Source organism: Pelobates fuscus, chromosome 4, assembly GCF_036172605.1.
Source record: "Pelobates fuscus isolate aPelFus1 chromosome 4, aPelFus1.pri, whole genome shotgun sequence".
In the NCBI taxonomy this organism is placed as follows: domain Eukaryota; kingdom Metazoa; phylum Chordata; class Amphibia; order Anura; family Pelobatidae; genus Pelobates; species Pelobates fuscus.
In genome coordinates this window covers 257133265-257154357 of record NC_086320.1, presented here as the reverse complement: position 1 = coordinate 257154357, position 21093 = coordinate 257133265, and the positions used below count along the sequence as shown (strand labels likewise).

The window sequence follows — 21093 nt, the reverse complement described above, 5'->3', positions numbered from 1 at the left end:
TTTGTAACACACATTTCAAGTTAAACAGAATGACCACTTGTATGTGAATTTAAAAAGGTTATTTACTAAAATAAGAATCCAAAGTGAACTTCAAATTAAATGGCAGAGTAGCTGAACTGAAAGTATAGCTGACTTAGTGAATATTTCCAATTTAGCTATTTTTCACCTTACATTTGAAACCCGCTTTGAATCCACCTTGAATTCTCACTTTAACTAATAAAACTGCTAGTAAAATGAATTTCTGTTACTGAGTGTTACACGTTCTCATTTATCACCTCAATCTTTCCATCCCAAATTCTATCATGGTGGCAAGGTTTTCCTTTGTAAATAAAACAGTTTTGCCTTTTTGTAATAAAATTCAGTTCCCAAATCTAGGATGTCTTGATAAACCTGGGACACTTAGGACATTGGGAGACATGCATACTCAAACAAATATACATACGAATCCTCCAAATTTTGTACAGGTATATTTAACACACTAAAAGGACATACAATGCCACACATATATGACATTCGGTTTTATTTAATTATTTATATACTAAATACCGGAGTAGAAAGTAATCTTATTAACAAATATTTTGTTTTTCATCTGTATGAAATGCAGACTGAGCTTAGAAATGTTTAACTTCATGTACGTCTACTTGCTTTGAAGATTACTCAGTATTTGAACTATATAAATATAAATAATTATGAGACACACACTTGCATAACCCTGTGTTTAAACACAGCAACATCACGTGAAACTGGAATCAACCCTATTGCATTGTGTCTGGTAGGCTCAGTCTATGCACCTGTTCTTGAAAACCACCAGAACTCCCCCTTTGCTGTATGCAGCTCACCCTGTAGCCCTTATATGCTTAACCTTCTTTTATAAGTCTGCTGATAACATCTTCCTCAAACAGAGTAGGTAATTCTTTTCAGAACAAATTTAATTTTCTCCGAATTCAGCAATTTGGAAGTGTCTGAATTTCTCAATCAACAGAAAATCAAACAAACAAGCAGATCTGTAACAAATTGAAATTAATCATATCCAATCCATTCATTTTTTTATATGGATAGCAAATTAGGGAGTTTTCTACTAAACAGCAGAAAGAGCCAAGTAAAAAAATGGGCTTTTTTAAAATGTTGATAGTTCAAGTGTTTAGTGGATAGCTCCCTAATTTTCTATCCTAACATGTAATTGCCAAAGTAAAGAATACCAAATTAGTGAGCTATCTACTAAAAAAACTGAAAATAAAAAGTTAAAGGGACACTCCAGGCACCCAGACAACTTCTGCCCATTGGGGTGGTCTGGGTGCCATCTCCCACCATCCTTAACCCTGCAAGTGTAATTATTGCAGTTTATAAAAACTGCAATAATTACCTTGCAGGGTTAACTCCTCCTCTAGTGGCTGTCTACTCCTCTAGTGGCTGTCTACTAGACAGCCACTAGAGGGCACTTCCTGATTCATAGCACAGGTTTTCTGTGCTATAGCGTCGCTGGACATCTTCACGCTGTGTCCCGCCGGCTGACGTGGGGACAGGGATGAGCATGGGCGGACCAAGAAGCAAGCGCGAAGGACATCGTCGCTGCCTCTGGTAAGTCACTGAAGGGGTTTTCACCCCTTCAGCAATCGGAGATGGCAGGTGGGAGGGAGAGGGGACCTCCAGTGCCAGGAAAACTGATTGTTTTCCTGTCACTGGAGAGTCCCTTTAAGAAAAGTTTTTTTCTTAATTTTGCTCTTTCAGCAGTTTTTGCAGGTACGCTTACGTGAGATTGCCATATTGAAGGATACCAAATTAGGGCACTGTTTAGTACATAATTCCCTAATTTGTTAATTGGCGTCCTTATGGCAACCCTATCTACTAAACAGCTGAAAAATCAAAGTTAAGAAAAGGGCTTTTAATATGGTAGCTCTTTGTAATCATACATTGTTATTCGACTGACAAACATTATAGTGTTGCAATAAATACTATCACTACGATTGATACGATTACTTCGATAATTATTTTGGGTGCATAGTGAATGTACCTTTTTGTTGGTTTTGAGTTAACAGATGCAGATGAATCCATTGCAATTTGTCAGTTATTATGCGTTCCTCCTTGTTAAATGCAAAACATTTCACTATGCCAATACAAAGAAACTCTGAAGCCATGGCACGCAATGATTCTGAAAAGAGATGTAATATGCATGTGGTTTACAAATATAACTTTAAATGCAAAATGCAAAAAAAATTTGGTTTTATGTAATGAGTAAAAAAAAAACGGTCTGTTCTTAGTCCACTATTGTTCTCAATCTACACTGCCTCCCTTGGTAAACTCATCAGCTCTTTCGGCTTCCACTATAATTTCTATGTGAATGACACGCATATGTGTCTGTCCTCCCCTGATTTCTCACCACCCCTCATGACTCGTGTCTCTGACTGCCTCTCTGCTATTTCCAACTTGATGTCTGTTCATTTCCCTAAACTGAACCTGTCCAAAGCAGAACTTCTGGTCTTCCCACCCTCACAAAGCACCTCTCACACACTCAGCACCCCCTTCCCCACATACAGCACCCTTCACACACACTGCACTCCTCAATCAAACAGTACCTCTCAGACTCACAGCACCCCTCATACACACTCACACACAGCACCCCCTCACACACAACACACCTCACACACACATCACCCTCCCACACACAGCACCTCTCACAAACCCAGCACCCCTCACACATACAGCACCTCTCTCACACACAGCACCACGTACACACACACACACACACACACACAGTGCACCCCTCACACACACATGCATACAACATCCCTCAGACACACACACACAGCACCCCCCACACACACACAACACTCCTCACACACACAGCACCTGTCACAAAGCAACCTTAACACACACAGCACCTCTCTCACACAAAGCACCTCTCTTACACATAGCAACGCTCATAAACACAACACCCCCCCCCCACACACACCACCCCTCACACACATACATACACAGCACCCCTCACACACAACACACCTCACACACACAGCAACCTCCCACACACAGCACCTCTCACAAACCCAGCACCCCTCACAAACCCAGCACCCCTCACACATACAGCACCCTCACACATACAGCACCCTCACACATACAGCACCCTCACACATACAGCACCCTCACACACACAGCACCCTCACACACACAGCACCTCTCTCACACACAGCACCACGTACACACACACACACACACACACACACAGCACACCTCACACACACATGCATACACCACCCCTCAGACACACACACAGTGCACCCCTCATACACACACAGCACCCCCCACACACACAACACTCCTCTCACACTTCAACCTTAACACACACAGCACCTCTCTCACACACAGCACCTCTCTCACACATAGCACTGCTCATAAACACAACAGCCCCCCCACACACACCACCCCTCACACACACACACACACACACACACACACACAGCTCCTCTCTCTCTCTCTCTCTCTCACACACACACACACACACACACACACACACACACACACACACCACCCCTCAGATACACACACCACCCCTAAGACACACACACAGTGCACCCCTCAGACACACACAGCACCCCTCACACACACCACCCATACACACAAACACATACACTGCACCCTTCAATGCAGTATGTGTGTGTATACAGAAGTTTGTGTGTATTCAGCAGTGTGTGTGTGTGTATTCAGCAGTTTTTGTGTGTGTGTGTGTGTGTGTGTGTATTTAGCAGACTGTGTGAATGTATTCAGCAGACTGTGTGAAAGTATTCGGCAGACTGTGTGTATGCATTCGGCAGACTGTGTGTATGCATTCGGCAGACTGTGTATGTGTATTTAGCAGACTGTGTGAATGTATTCGGCAGACTGTGTGAATGTATTCGGCAGACTGTGTGTATGCATTTGGCAGACTGTGTGTATGCATTCGGCAGACTGTGTATGTATTCAGCAGTGTGTGTGTGTGTATTTAGCAGACTGTGTGAATGTATTCAGCAGACTGTGTATGCATTCAGCAAACTGTGTGTGTGTATTCAGTTGACTGTGTGTGTATGTATTCAGGCTTCTGTGTGTGTGTACTCAGCATTCTGTCTGCATGTGTACTCAGCAGTCTGTGTGTGAATTCAGCAGTGTGTGTGTTTTCAGAGGTCTGTATGTATTCAGCAGTCTGTGTCTATGTATTCAGCGGACTGTGTGTATGTATTCAGCAGTCTGAGTGTGTGTATGTTTGTGTTTGTGTATTCAGTGGACTGTGTGTATTTAGCAGTCTGACTGTGTGTGTATTCAGCAGTCAGTGTGTGACTGTATTCAGCAGTCTGTGTGTAAGTATTGTATGTATGTATTGCATTTGTTGGAGGTACTAATAGATATGAGCTTAATTTTATCTATAATTTAAATTTTTATTCCTGTGAGTTGTGTGTAGGCAGAGTCCAAGTGCACTGCTTTGCCCGGGGGCCCAGAATGTTGTTAAGATGGCACTGATTCCATCCCGGGTTCTGCACAAATACATACAGTGGCGACTTTATTCTTTCATTTCGTCCATCAGTTCCCCCAAAATGCTAGCTGGACTAAAGATAGAGGCCCCAATGCAGGACAGTCAAGTCAAAATATTGAAAACACAAATCTTGAATATAAAAGTACACCTCTTTCTTAAAATAAAGACATTATCTTTGCTTTTATTAACTTTCCTAACAAGAGTAAATATTTGTATTCATACAATTAACTGACTAGAAATAGCTAATCAAAAACAAACACGATAAAGCAAATGAAAGTCAAATATTAATATAAACAGTAACAGATAGCTCTTGCTGAAATCTATGATAGGTATAATAAAAAGCAATGACGTATTTTAAAACCACATATAAAACATCTAGAGACACCTGGAACCTGATTGAACGCTATTTCATTCTTATGCAACTGCTTCAACTCTAAAGGGTGGGTACTTAGCTTCTCTAAGTAAGCAATAAGGAGCAGGCAACTTTAATATACACAACTACACACTATTAGTCTGCAAAAATGCACGCAACGGCTAATCTCTTTCTTAGAGTCTGGGTTACTGATGATTTTCACAAATCTTTATTTTAGTGTGTTTACTAATTCAAGAACTTTTTTTAATATTGTTCCATTTTGTTAAATATTTTATTTTAAATTTAAATTGCAGGGCTAATAGGACAGGGTGCTTTGTGGACTTTGCAAATTGTTTAATTCTGAATCAAAATTCGGATACATTTTGACAAATTTAACAATTCAGAAGCATCCGAATTTCCAAATTCTATACAAGCTGAAACAACCCAAAAATTAACAAACTCAGAACAAATTGAAACAAATTATTTTGGATCCATTAATTACTAAGTAACTGTAATAGCAAAATGTACAAATTTGGGATTCCCATATTTATTGATATTTCATTGTGGTACTGTTTAGCACATAGATCCCTTATTTGGTATCCTGACATATGGAAATCCCACACAACAATACCAAATTGGGGGTTTATCTACTAAACAGTTAACATGTTAAAAAAAATGTTTTTATTAATTTTGATCTTTTGTCTGTGTTTAGCTCCTAATCTGGTACCCTTATGTGACATTTGTAAGGGTACCAAATTAGGAAGTTATCTACTAAACAGAACAAATAATGATAGAGTGGTAACCCCTGAATCCAACGGGGTAAAGGTGGAGCCACAATATCAAGGCTCTAAATCTAGGAGAGTGGTCGCCTAAGCTGTGCTCTCAAATGAATAGGGCTTAACCCTTAAATATGCCAAATAGTAGAAGCAAATCTCAGTGGGTGCCCAGAGGAATGGGGACCAAACTGGGGGAGAGCACAGTGATAAGGAATAAGTATACAGGGAAAAGAATAATAATAACAGGGGGAAAAATAGCCCTACCTTTTATTAAACCTAATCAAAAACATAAAAAAACAAAAATGTAAATGATCCACTATTGTAAGTACCAGAGCAAACAGGTCTATAGGTACAAGAAAGGATGGGGAGAAATCTCCTCCCCCCCATGTGTGTCATTCTCTCCGTCCCAGCTCCCCCATGTGTGTCAATCCCTCTGTCCCAGACCCCCTTGTGTGTGTGTGTCAGGGATGCATATTGTGTGTGTATGTGGGTATATGTAGGGATGCATTTATGTGTGTGTGTGTGTGTGTTGGGATGCATTGTATGTGTGTAGGGATGCAGTGTGTGTTCGTGTGTGTGTGTGTGTGTGTGTTTATAGGGATGCATTGTGTGTGTATGTGTGTGTGTTTGAATGCATTGTGTGTATGTAATGATGCATTGTGTGTGTGTAGGGATGCAGTGTTTGTTTGTGTGTGTGTATGTGTGTGTGTAGGGATGCATTGTGTGTGTGTGTGTGTGTGTGTGTGTGTAAGGATGCATTGTGTGTGTATGTAGAGATGCATTAGTGTGTGAAGGGAAGCATGGTGTGTGTGTAGGGATGCAGTGTGTGTATGTAGGGATGCAGTGTGTGTGTTGAGATGCAGTGTGTGTGTGTGTGTGTGTGTGTGTGTGTATGTGTAGGGAGGCATTGTGTTTGTGAGAGCGTGTATGCTTGGTAGGATAGGGGCTGTGGGGGCTGAGGAGTATTCCCTCCCCACCCGTTTCATACCAGTATCCAGGTAGGGTGCTGCATATTCCCTGGTGGTCCTGTGGTCCTGCAGATGCTCCCTGCCTTCACGTCAGCCGGCTCTTCCCACATGTCCAAGCACCACGTGGGATTGAGTGTTGCTGTGCTTACCACGGCAACGCTCTGAAAGCCGGGATTCGGACAGCAGAGAGCTTCCTGTTGTGTGCATGCAAGGGCCTGGGTTTATGGGGCCTTCAGGTGGCCTTGCCTCTTACAAGTGAAATGGCTGTACACCCCGACTGGCCCACGATCGCAATGGTCGCAGCTGCGGTTGAGTCCCCTGGAGTGACGGGCCCGGTCGATCTTGGTAAGTACACCACTGGGTAGGAGAGTTCTCTAAACTAGTTCCTTACTAATTAGGGCTTGTGAGTGTTTTGTAGAGAAGCATTGATTGAACCAGTTGCTTTCCGAGTGCTCATTTTATCATTGGCTCCCAAGCAGGTGAGGGGACACAGGGCCGAGCATGGAGATCTTTTGATATCCCTGCTGGCTCGAAGAGGGCCCTCTTACCGCCAAACCAGGAGCAGGAACCAAGACAGGGCTCGCCTATACTACCATATGCATAATCCAGTTGTGCCACCAAGCTATTAGAATGAGAAAGAGAGTATGCTGCCTGCTTAAAACTTCGTCTCTGTGAATTGAACTTTAATCACTCAAATAAGACTGTTGCAGGCTATTTCGAAATTCGGCCATCCCAAAATGCTTTTTATTTTTGAGCGATGTGGTCTGGCCAAAAGTATTTTTTTGCCATTCGCAAGTTTTGCGAACATATAAGAGCACAATATTAGGCATAGGTAATAGTAAATACTTTTCTTTTGTTAAATGCAGATTGATTTCCAGATTGACTGTAAAGCCTGTGTGAAGACTGTAAAGCTGCAATCAAACTTTTATATTATGCATATTAATATTTCAGTTGCTCTGGTAAAGAAATATTGTCTGGTTAATTGGTGATGCAGGGTGGAGAAAGATTTTTGATTGTTATTACAAACTATTTATCTGCACCAACGTAAAAGAAAATAGGCACAAATAGATATCCATTTTTATAGTACCGATTATCCTTCTGTGACAGCACGTAGACCTCGTAATCTGCATGACCAACTGGTTCACAGTTATTTATCATCTCCCTCAAACGCTACTAACTGGCTATCGGACATCAAGGGCACCTACAGATGCGGTCACTGCAAGGCCTACCCTTTCATACTACCTTCTAAGTCAACTACCTCTACACAAACTCACATCACTGTGACCACAAACGCCCTGGTGAACTGTAGCACCACTAGAATCATCTACTTAATCACATGCGACTGTGGTATCCAATACATTGGAAAAACTTATCAACAGTTCAGACGCAGAATCTTACAACATATAGCGTCTACTAATAACACCACAACACCTACCCCAGTGGCAAGACATGTCCAGAACTTCCATGCTGGCAAATCCGACTGTCTTAAATTTCAAGCAATTGAGAAATTACTTCCCAGTCCGAGGAAGGGTGACTTTAATAAGTCCCTCCTACAAAAAGAATCTCAATGGATTTTTTCATTTAAGACCTTGGCTCCTCTCGGTCTAAATGAGGAATTTAATTACACTGCATTCATACATTAACCTATCATCCCTTCAGGGTATGTTCTTATTATCACTATGTATGATCATCGCCCTTTGGGCTTATTCTTTAGTGTCTATGTTCCAGCTATATCTTCAACTAATACATTGCCTCCAAGATTGGCACAAATACTGTATACCTTCAGTTACGCTTCCTGTATATATTTTTAGGGTGTACATGATATTATGTATCACTTATACAAAAGGTTTCTATGATTTCCCCTTTTACTTATGATTCGGTTACATCTCGTTCTCTTGTTTCAATTAGCACCTGTGACATGATATTTATCTTTTATGGATAACCCAGTCATCCAGATCAGCCTCAGCTATTGGACTAATCTTCTATTTAGGGGATCATAGTTATCGTTGTATACTCTCTACTTTTAAGTACCCTTTCGGCCACCGTACCGGTGTTCGGAGTCTCCTCCCCCTGGACTCGGACACAGCCAATCAGCCGCGCGGGCGGGCTTTTTAAACCTTTACAGCCCGCGTGGTAGTTCCCCTTGATGAGCCTCTAATCCAGGCGAAAACGCGCGTCGGGTGTTCTACAGTGCATCACTTACACGATAGTGATACATTCCCGGCTCCTCTCGCTACTAATCATCCAGCGCTGAGAAGTTATTTCTAATTTCTACTACTGTTCCTCGGGTGTTACGGGCATTCTCATTTGGCCTCCCGGGTACTTCTCTGCACTGCTGACGGCTGACAGCCATCCTCAGCCTGAGTGCTTAGCCGGCTACTGATCATGGTACTGATCCTGATCGTTAGCTTCTAACATACAGGATTTAACATATAACCACATATGTTTTTCGAGCTACCTTACTCTAATACCTCTCTTTCATACGCTTTCCTCTATATCTAGTGCCCATGAAGGCACTATTCCATCTATTTCTCACTCTTTAACCTTTTCATTGGTGTCAGGTTAATTTGTTTAAATGGGGACTACGGGTATTGATGATTGCAGCCCCCATCCCTAGTATCATAAGAGGAGATAGCTGAAGGGAGTTTTATGTCGATATATTTCCAGACTACTAGTAACTTATAGTGCGGATTGTGCACTTTTGCGAGTTAAGGTTAACTTACAAGTTACATTAATACTCACTACTCCTAACTAGAGTGACTGATCTTTTGGATCAGACCATCCTATCTGCTGCCTTAAAGTTTATGGTACAGGTTCACTATTCTACCTGCCATATATTGTTCCACTCTTAATCTCATGAATATACTGTTTTCTGTCTGTGTGTCATTAGTTACTTTATAGTGACACATTGCTATGATACATTTTTGTTGCGCAGACATACTTTTAGGTTATATGAGATAAACCGGTCTGCTGCCTCATAGTTCTGGTGCAGGTTTACTATTTCACCTGCCTCATATTGTGACACTCGAAGTCACGTGAGCACATTGAAGACTGCCAGTATCTTAACAGTAATTTGAGATCGATACAAAGTTTGGAAACACTCTATTTGCGCAGATAGACCTTGAGGCTATTACTGTGGCTATATTCAGCACACATTTTTCCAACTTATTCCTCTAGGTATTGATGAATTTGTATCATCTCTTTTTTGTTTTTCCCTTCTATGTAACTACGGTCGTTTATTCCATACTAGACCGTCAACAACAGTTAGGGTTATTGTGATTACGTTTGTGTCTGTCCCTTCTATGTGACTACGGTCATTTACTCTATACCAGACCGTTAGCAATAGTTTGGGCTATTTTGATTATCTTTATGTTTGTACCTATTTTCTACATTTTTTTGTATTATTAAAGTATTATTTTTAACTGCTTTACCTACTTCACCACATATAGTTATTTCTACTATTTTGAGTGACAGACTCTCCTTTCTCTCTTGTTTCATTTTTATAGTAGATTTTAGGTACCGTAAATTTTATTGAAAACAAAATATGGTCTTAACCCCTACATTATAGATGCACTATTTTTCTTTCCTTTTGTGATCATTGTTTAATGCTCAGGAGAGCTATTACAGACCTACGACATTCAGAATCCTTGCTTTCCAGTTATCTTGCAATGAACTGTTTATTTCCCTAATGTGAGTACACATTTGGCTTTATACCAAGTGGCTCCTTATTTACACAGTCTTTGCTATCCCATTGCTATTCTCAAAACATCTTTATGTATGTAGAGATTTGACAAACACCCTAAGGATTAGCAGTCTACTCCTTTAGCAAAGGGTGTAATTTGGAAGTATATTCTCTCTTTTAAATTTAAATATTTAGATTCTGCATGAATGTTGCTACCAGGCCTGGACTGGCCATCAAGCATATGGACTGGCAAATGCCCAGAGGGCCACGATGGTCATGGGCCAAGGCCGGAAGAGGAGATCAACAGAGCCACATGCAGAGCCACTCTCAGAGCGCCGGCCCTGCTGTGTGCCTTCATGGACCAGTGGGGAGATCAGCACCCACTTACACACAGCATCCCAACACATAGCAACCCCCCCACACACAGTACCCTCACACACAGCACCTCTCACATACACACAGGCAGCATTCCTACCACACAGCACCCCTTACACACAGTACTCTCAGAGACAGCAACTCCCCCCCACACACAGTACACCCACACACAGCACCCCTCACATACAAACACAGAGCACCTTAACACACAGCACCCCTCACATATATACACACATACAGCACCCTCACACACACAGCACCCTCACACACAGCACCCCCATACACAGTGCCCTCACACACAGCACCACTCCCACACACACAGCACCCTCCCACACAGTACCCTCACACACATCACCCATAACATACACACACACAGCAACCCCCACCCACACAGTACCCTCACACATTGCACCCCTCACACATACACCCCCCCACACAATACCCCTTACATATACACACAGCACCCCCACACACAACACCCTCACACACAGCACCCCCCACTCACACACAGTGCCCCTCACATACACACAGTATCCTCACATACAGCTCCCACACACAGCACCCCTCACACACATGGCACACACAGCACCCCTCACACACAACACTCCTCACACACACACTGCAATACACACACAGCACTCCCCACATACAGCACCCAAAACGCACACACACACACACACACACACACACACACACAACACCCCCCAACGCATTGCACCCCTCAGACATACATTCCATTCCAGAAACACACTATATTCCTCACACAACTTTGGATCATCTACACATACTATATCCCAATATACACTCTGAATCATCTATACACACACACACACAAACACTACATTTCCTACTTACGCTCTGGGTCCTTCAAACACACGCTATATCCCCTACACACACTCACTGCACCACCTTCCCACACTACATTCCTGACATACATACTCTGGATCCCCAATGCACACACTAGATCTCTAATAAGCAAACACATACTACATTCCCAAAACACACACTCTCTACAACCTCTACACACACTGCATCAACTACACACACACACACACACACACACACACAGTACAGCCATATGCACACACTCATGACATTCCTTATACACACTCTCTACGGCCTCTAGCCACACATATAACACCACAAACAACACAACTGAAACCAACTTATTTACACAACACCACACCACAATCAACTCACTCTACACACACGCAAACCCACAAGCAGGTTCTAAACACATGCACAATACTCTTTCCTGGTGCTATTGTTTCCTGGTATTACACTTATGGAGACACCAGAGACAAGTTACAAGCAAATACAGAGATTTTATCTCATGCTAAAGCTCTTCAGCAGAGCTCTGCGCATGGTCTGCCCTGGAGAAGCATTGAACCAACCTGCTCACTTTGAGAGGGGGCATGCTTGTCATTGGTGATGACAAAACACATCCCCTCTGGCCCTGCCCCTTTTTCACTGCGCCACTGTGATTACAAAATGCCCAGGGCCGAATTTTTTTCCCAGTCTGGCCCTGGTAGCCATAGTGTGGTATGGTTCAATATGCTATATATGTGTGTTTACAAAAGAAAACTAGTTCACCTATGTATTTATAACTTACAGCAGTTTTGAACAAGTTCAGTGATATTGAATAAGAATTAATAGCGCCAATCAGCATCTCCTCATAGAGATGCATTGAATCAATATATATTTATGGGGAACATTCACAAGTAGACGTTGATCACCAGTGCTGCACACTGAGCAGCAGTGGACTAGGAAGCACCTTTGGCGGCCGTCTGAGTGACTGCCTCTAGTTATTACTAGGAATTAATGCAAACACTGCGTATTCTCTCAAAAGGCAGTGTTTACAGTCCTAACACAGCAGGAACATACTTTGACATACATGCCATCCCTGGTCTCTAGGCATATTGAAATATTATTTAGGCTGAATGGACCAGTGAGTAACAATACAGCGAGGTATTATCTGATGTTAGATGCAGGGCCATCTTAGTATTGATTGGACCCTGGGCAAGAATTTGCTTGGGCCCCCTGAACCCCGCCCTCCTAAGTATGCCAGGGCCAGAGGGGTGAATGAGCGTTGGGCGGTGAGCATAACAGGGTGCGGGGTGAGTGTTACAGGGTTTGGGTGAATGTTTTATGGTTGGATGAGGAAGTGTGACAGGGCGAGGGAAGGTGAGCATGACACAATAAGAGGAGATTAATGTGACAGGGTGTGTGTGGCAGGGTGAAAGAGGTGAGTGTGACAGAGTGCTGGAGGATGTGTGTGACAGGGCTGAGGAGTGGTGAGAAGGTGAGTGAGACAGTATTATGTGATAGAGTGTGGCAGAGCGAGAGAAGGTAAGTGTGACAGGATTGTGGGGTTATGTGACATTTGTAGAGTAAAGGGGGCAGCAATGTGTGGAGGGTGCAGTGTGGGCTTTGGAATGAATTGTGTATGTATTGCCAAACACATATACACACTTAGACACACTGACACAGATATGCACAAACACTCAGATGCACACAGGCGAACATGCAGGAGTATATTCACTGCTATATGCACACACTCAGAAACACAGAGAAGCAAAAACACACTAACACGTAGATACAAATATGCACTAACAGAAGTATAGGGACACAGAGGTACACATACACACTAATACAAGTTCACAGACACACAGGTACACAAACACATACACACAGGTACAGATACACAAGTACACATACACTCTGACACACAGGTACATATGCACACAGGTACACATACATTCTGACACAAATACACAAACACAGACACACACGTACACATACACTCTGACACACAGGTACATATTCACACAGATACGCATACACTCTGACACAGATACACAAACACAGACACACGGGTATACAGACACACAGGTACATTTACACTCTGACACACAGGTACATACATATTTAAATAGCAATTTACGTTTTCTTACTTTTGCTACAGGCAGAAGGATGGCTTCCCTGGGAGCTGGCTGACATAAGGTGATGGGAGTTTGAGGCACCAGGCTTCCTCAGTATCTCTCCTCGTGTGTGTCTCTGCCTCTTCCTCCTCCTCCCCATGCAGCTTTCTGTTAGCTGCCCTGGAGTAAGTTAACTCACATTCTCCCAGCAGGCCATGGGTTAACCAAGACACAGGGGCCTGGCTGCGGCCGTATGGGGGGATCACATGTGGGGGATCACTGTGAGAAGTGCCCGGCAGCGGCTCGCGTGGAAATATGATGAAGGGACCTGGTGAAATATTAAAGAGCCACGGGCCCCTAATGAAACTGTTGCGAGTTCAAGGGGCAGCTGCCCCTTTTGCCCCTTGTTAAAGACGGCCCTGGTTGGATTGATGGTCGAACACACAGATTTATTAAGAACAAATCAACAACATAATGTTCTCAACAGCTACACTTACAAAATAGTCAAATATGAATGATATTCAATATAAGCAAATGCAAAACAATGTAGATGCATTTAAAAATAGATAAAGGACAGAGATATGAATACGCAAATACATTAATTGTTATGCCAATAACTTAAATTGATGATGAATTAGCCTGGCAGACTATTTTGGTGCAGCTGCACAACTGCTGGGAAACACAATTCACCACCCCAACTAATATGTGGTAGTTAGGGCTGCAAGTGGAGAAATTGCATCTTGCATCTTGGGCCACTAGCATACAGGGGTTGTGGGCTGCAGCCTCAAAGCACCATTTTGTCTTGTAGATAAAAGTCATGAAACATGCATGGGTTGGTAGCCTGTTCTCTAGGCCTGGAGTGGCACACTAGGATATATATCAGGAAACTGAAGATGATGAGTATGTCCCAGGAACGGTTTATAACTCAACATAGAATCATGTAAGGCAGGGCTCATCATATTCATAACTCACATTGGTTGCAATGGAATCGCAGAAAGTCTGTATCTCTTAAACATGCGCAGATGTTTGTGAATTCTCTATGAATGGTTTGCATGCTATACTGATAGAGACTGTCACATAGATATATACGGCTTATGACATCACACTTCAAAACTCCAGCAGTCTTTTATCTGTCAAAACCATATTGTGCATACTACACATGAGTAAGGCCAAATACACACAGATCCAGGTTCTGTACAAAAAAAAGCCATTCATTGCACTTGCCCTCAGGCCAATAGTGGCCAATCCTTCCCTGACTATAAATATTTCTATAACCATAAATATACAGTGGGATTAGAAAAAAGCTTGAATAAACCAGGTAATGGAGAGAGTAAGTGGATTACAGAGATTCACCTACAATTATAGTCCTAAATAATGCATCTAGTGAAGAGAAGAAAATACTTCCCTAAGCAGGAGGAACCTGCCAGTGAAACAGACACATTGATTTTGTTGCCAGTGCATGATCATCATTAGGGAGTGACACAGTGGCAGAACTAATGTAGAGAGGAGCCTATTGCATGACATTTTTTGAGACTCCCTCTAGTGAAAGGATTGCCAAAAGGTAGATACTTAACTGCTGTGCAACTCCCACAATGCTTTGCTAGCTGGAGCTCTATCATTTTCCCATCCTTGCAGGTTGGCCGTTTGAATGCAGTGGTGCGTTTGTATTAAGTTTTGGCATTCAAATGCAGTTGTGTGTAGTGTTGGCATTTTAATGTAGATGAGCATTTGTGTGTAGTGTTGCCGGTTGAATGCAGGTGTGTATTTGTGTTGGTATTTGAATGCTGGGATATATGGACATTTACACATTCACTGCCACACACATACTGACATAGATACACAAACAAAATACAGATTAGGGAAACATGCACACACAAAAAATGTTACAAGGCTACTTAAAAGAGCCCAATAGATTCCACAGAAAAAAAGTGGAATTGGGGTCTGTAACGGATCACCTGGCACCCCGACTGGGTACCTCCGTTGATGGATGGTCCTAGCACTTCCTGAGGGCTCCAAGTACTCCACCAGACACCTCCAGGCACTGGATGACACTCAGTCCTGGGAACTCTGGAACCGAATGGGGAATTAGCTCTAGTCCTTACAAGGACTTTCCCTGGTGAATCTCCTGTAAGCTGGAACAGCAGACACAGGAGCAAGCCTTCTTCCCTTAAATCTCCTGCAAGCTGGAACAGCAGACACAGGAGCAAATCGTCTTTCCCTCCAATAACAGGACGACACACAGTTTTGGAGTGTAAGCAGGAACAGACTGAGCTGGGGCTTTATTGCTTCTTTTGCACACATTTCTCCACAAGGTTGCCAACCACGTAGCCCTTGTGGAACAGCCAATCAACAACGTACAGTACAGTCAGAAACTCCCAGCTAAAACACACAAACTCTCCCCTCTGCCTGTGATACAATTATCTCAACACAATAGGCCATCTTAATTATCACAGGCCGGAAAATTTACAGTTTTACACAATATTCATAACTTCCAAACCATACATGCAATTTCCATAAAATATTCTGAACCAGCATAATCAGTATACAAACATATTAAAAAATCAAACAATTTGGTCCAGTGGTTCAAAAGATAGGTGGAAGTCCTCTTTGCCAACTGCAAGCATGGCTTTCCTGCCCAAAACAGTTCCACAGATTTAGTGCAGCCTGTCTATCTTCTCCTGCATATTTGTGCAGCCAGTCTATCTTCTCTATCCTGGAGATAACTGGCTTAAGTGGGTGTGGTAACTTAATTATCTCCAGGTACAGGGAATATCTCCATTTACAACAACAGTAAAAATACATAAAAATTAGTGATGTCCCGAACGGTTCGCAGGCGAATAGTTCCTGGCGTACATAGCATGTTCGCGTTCGCCACGGACAGCGAACATATGCGATGTTCGGTTCGCCCCCTATTTGTCATCATTGAGTAAACTTTGACCCTGTACCTCACAGTCAGCCGACACATTCCAGCCAATCAGCAGCAGATCTTCCCTCCCAGATCCTCCCACCTCCTAGACCGCATACAATTTAGATTAATTCTGAAGCTGCATTCATTTTTTTTTTGTATTATTTTTTTTGTGTGTTTGTCTTTATTATACATTATCCTCCATAACCAGTAACCTGCGTTTATTATACATTATCCCCCATAGCCACTAACCTGTGTTTATTATACATTATCCTCCCATAGCCAGTAACCTGTGTTTATTATACATTATCCTCCCATAGCCAGTAACCTGTGCTTATTATACATTATCTCCCCCCATAGCCAGTAACCTGTGCGTATTATACATTATCTCCCCCATAGCCAGTAACCTGTGTTTATTATACATTATCCCCCCACAACCAGTAACCTGTGTTTATTGGACATTATCCCCCCACAACCAGTAACCTGTGTTTATTATACATTATCCTCCCCATAGCCAGTAACCTGTGTTTATTATACATTATCCTCCCATAGCCAGTAACCTGTGTTTATTATACATTATCCTCCCATAGCCAGTAACCTGTATTTATTATACATTGTCCTCCCCATAGCCAGTAACCTGTGTTTATTATACATTATCCTCCCCATAGCCAGTAACCTGTGTTTATTATACATTATCCTCCCATAGCCAGTAACCTGTGTTTATTATACATTATCCTCCCATAGCCAGTAACCTGTGTTTATTATACATTATCCCCCCCCATAGCCAATAACCTATGCTTATTATACATTATCTCCCCCATAGCCAGTAACCTGTGTTTATTATATATTATCTCCCCACATAGCCAGTAACCTGTGTTTATTATACATTATCCCTCCCATAGCCAGTAACCTGTGTTTATTATACATTATCCCTCCCATAGCCAGTAACCTGTGTTTATCATACATTATCCTCTCATAGCCAGTAACCTGTGTTTATCATACATTATCCTCCCATAGCCAGTAACCTGTGCTTATTATACGTTATCCCCCCATAGCCAGTAACCTGTGCTCATTATACATTATCCTCCCATAGCCAGTAACCTGTGTTTATTATACATTATCCTCCCATAGCCAGTAACCTGTGTTTATTATACATTATCCCCCTCATAGCCAGTAACCTGTGTTTATTATACATTATCCTCCCCATAGCCAGTAACCTGTGCTCATTATACATTATCCTCCCATAGCCAGTAACCTGTGTTTATTATACATTATCCTCCCATAGCCAGTAACCTGTGTTTATTATACATTATCCCCCCCATAGCCAGTAACCTGTGTTTATTATACATTATCCCTCCCATAGCCAGTAACCTGTGTTTATTATACATTATCCTCCCATAGCCAGTAACCTGTGCTTATTATTCATTATCCCCCATAGCCAGTAACCTGTGTTTATTATACATTATCCCCCCATAGCCAGTAACCTGTGCTTATTATACATTATCCCCATAGCCAGTAACCTGTGTTCATTATACATTATCCCCCCATGGCCAGTAGCCTGTGTTTATTATACATTATCCCTCCCATAGCCAGTAACCTGTGTTTATTATACAGTATCCCTCCCATAGTCAGTAACCTGTGTTTATTATACATTATCCCTCCCATAGCCAGTAACCTGTGTTTATTATACATTATCCTCCCCATAGCCAGTAACCTGTGTTTATTATACATTATCCTCCCATAGCCAGTAACCTGTGCTTATTATACATTACCCCCCATAGCCAGTAACCTGTGTTTATTATACATTATCCCCCCCATAGCCAGTAACCTGTGCTTATTATACATTATCCTCCCATAGCCAGTAACCTGTGCTTATTATACATTATCCTCCCATAGCCAGTAACCTGTGTTTATTATACATTATCCCCCCATAGCCAGTAACCTGTGCTTATTATACATTATCTTCCAATAGCCAGTAACCTGTGTTTATTATACATTATCCCCCCATAGCCAGTAACCTGTGCTTATTATACATTATCTTCCAATAGCCAGTAACCTGTGTTTATTATACATAAAAGTTGATCAGGCTCCCATTGGCCCACGTCATTCCAGCACCCCCACACACAAAGTTTTGGGGGCACAATAGCTTTTTTTTGACTGTAATATAATAGCAGTCAGTTTCCTTCACACGTGGGCGTTTCAGGGCCTGCCAGGGCACAGTGTCACACCAGTGCAACTCATATCTGGTGTCACAGTAGTGTACATTAAAAAAAAATACAGGGGGCTTGTTATCACCTTTCGGGGACCCTTGGTTTTGTACGTGGCTGGGTGGAGGAAGAGACCTTCAATAACATCAGTGAGGACAAGGAACGGGACATGGCTAGCTTGGTATCCAACCTTGTGCAAATGGGGAGTTTGCGGTTGTGCAAATGGACTGTTTGCGGTTGTTTGCGGTGCGTTAAACGGGGAGTTTGATCTGTCACTGTGAAGAGGGCGTAACCCTTACACTACCTGATCGATACAACATCATACCTGATGTTTTAAAGCACCTTATTCCAAACAATTTAGGAATGTTAGGTGATTCATGCCCTTTATGGATTAAAACCAGACTCTGCATCAACTATGTAATTTTCCATGGGAGTTTTGCCATGGATCCCCCTCCGGCATGCCACAGTCCAGGTGTTAATCCCCTTGAAACAACTTTTCCATCACTATTGTGGCCAGAAAAAGTCACTGTGGGTTTTAAAATTCGCTTGCCTATTGAAGTCTATGGCGGTTCGCCGGGTTCTCCCGTTTGCGAACATTTGCGGAAGTTCGCGTTCGCCGTTCGCAAACGGAAAATTTGATGTTTGCGACATCACTAATAAAAATACATAATTACTGTTATACTGAACATATCCCCCACCTATCCCCAGCTAGCTTGGATCCGAGAGCTCAATATATCCGAACAGCGCTCAGATTCCACGAACAGAATAAAATCGCCATGGGGTTAAAGTTTAGCAAGGGCTGATGAGAGATTGAGGAGGGACAAAGCAACCAGTTTAAACTGGTCTGGCAGTGTCCCTGGGACAACGCCCTGCTGGAGAAACAATAGACAGGAAAAAGGGTGAGGGGAAGAGGCACATTTTCTCATGGAATTAAAGGGGCAGAAAAAGTGTGTTACAATCCAATATGCCCAAATAACATTTCCAAAGGGCAATACCCCCAGGGGCCATAGTCCTGGGGCAAGAGGCTGGCAAACAGGCCCCGCCAAAAACCAGTGGCGAGGACACTTTTGCCACAGTGTCACACCCAGAACATACATTTCTATGCCATGAAGACCAAAATAAATACAAAATAAAGATTGGAAAACCGCACACACAGAAAAAAAAAGATAGCTCAAATTTTATAAGGCTAATTAAGATCACCTATCTTAACAAACCAAAAAGGGGATTCACTTACACCATATGTCCAAATTTTGTTTTAAACCCACCATTATGTTACATAGTTACATAGCGGAAAAGAGACTTGCGTCCATCAAGTTCAGCCTTCCTCACATTTGTTTTTTGCTGTTGATCCAAAAGAAGGCAAAAAAAAAAACAGTTTGCAACAAGCTAGGAAAAAAAATTCCTTCCTGACCCCCGAATGGCAGTCAGATTTATCCTTGGATCAAGCAGTTATTAACCCACATTGAATGATTATATACATTGAATGATTGTATACTTGAATATTCTGTTTTTGCAAGTATGCATCTAGTAGCTGTTTGAACATCTGTATGGACTCTGATAAAACCACTTCTTCAGGCAGAGAATTCCACATAATTATTGTTCTTACAGTAAAAAAACCTTTCCTTTGCCATAGACAAAATCTTCTTTCTTCCCGTCTAAACGCATGACCTCATAGTTTTGCCTAGTTTGCTGTCTATAACAATTCCCAAGTCCTTTTCGTGTGTTGTTATCCCTAATTCGCTTCCACTAAGGGTATCCGTTGCTTGTGTATTCTTTACGTCAAAGTACATAACTTTGCATTTTTCAACATTAAATTTCATCTGCCATTTGAGTGCCCAGTCCCCCAGTCTATATAAATCCCTCTGCAGCAAAGTAATATCTTGCTTACATAATATTATTTTACAGAGTTTTGTGTCATCTGCAAACACTGAAACATGACGTTCAATGCTTTTTTCAAGATCGTTTATAAATATGTTAAATAGAAGGGTTCCCAGAACAGAACCCTGAGGGACACCAATTGCCACCTCTTTCCATCTTGAAAATTTACCATTAATGACAACTCTTTGTACTCTATTTTTAAGCCAATGTTCTACCCAAGAACAAGCATTTTCATCTAGACAGATTTCTTTGAGTGTGAACACTAATCTATTGTGTGGAGCTGTATCAAATGCCTTGGCAAAATCCAAATAGATCACATCCACTGCAACACCCTATACTTCTACTTACTTCTCTGTAGAATGCAATCAAGTTAGTTTGACATGACCTGTGCTTCATAAAACCATGCTGATTCTTGCTGATAACCATGTTCTCTTCAAGGACTTCTTGAATATTATCCCTTAATAACCTTTCAAATACTTTTCCAGTTACAGAAGTTAAGCTCACAGGTCTATGTGGTAAAAGGTAGGCAAA

At 42.1% G+C, this 21093-nt stretch overlaps 1 protein-coding gene across 2 annotated transcripts in view; it reads right to left on the bottom strand.

Moving 5' to 3' along the window:
• ITPRID1 (ITPR interacting domain containing 1) overlaps positions 1 to 21093 on the bottom strand; it is a 189093-nt gene that overhangs the window by 113306 nt on the left and 54694 nt on the right. For both annotated transcript variants that reach the window (XM_063452060.1, XM_063452061.1), the window contains exon 2: positions 2012 to 2149. In XM_063452060.1, coding sequence (XP_063308130.1) covers positions 2012 to 2052 — 41 coding nt within the window. In that variant the 5' untranslated portion in view covers positions 2053 to 2149. The remainder of the gene's footprint in view (positions 1 to 2011; positions 2150 to 21093) is intronic.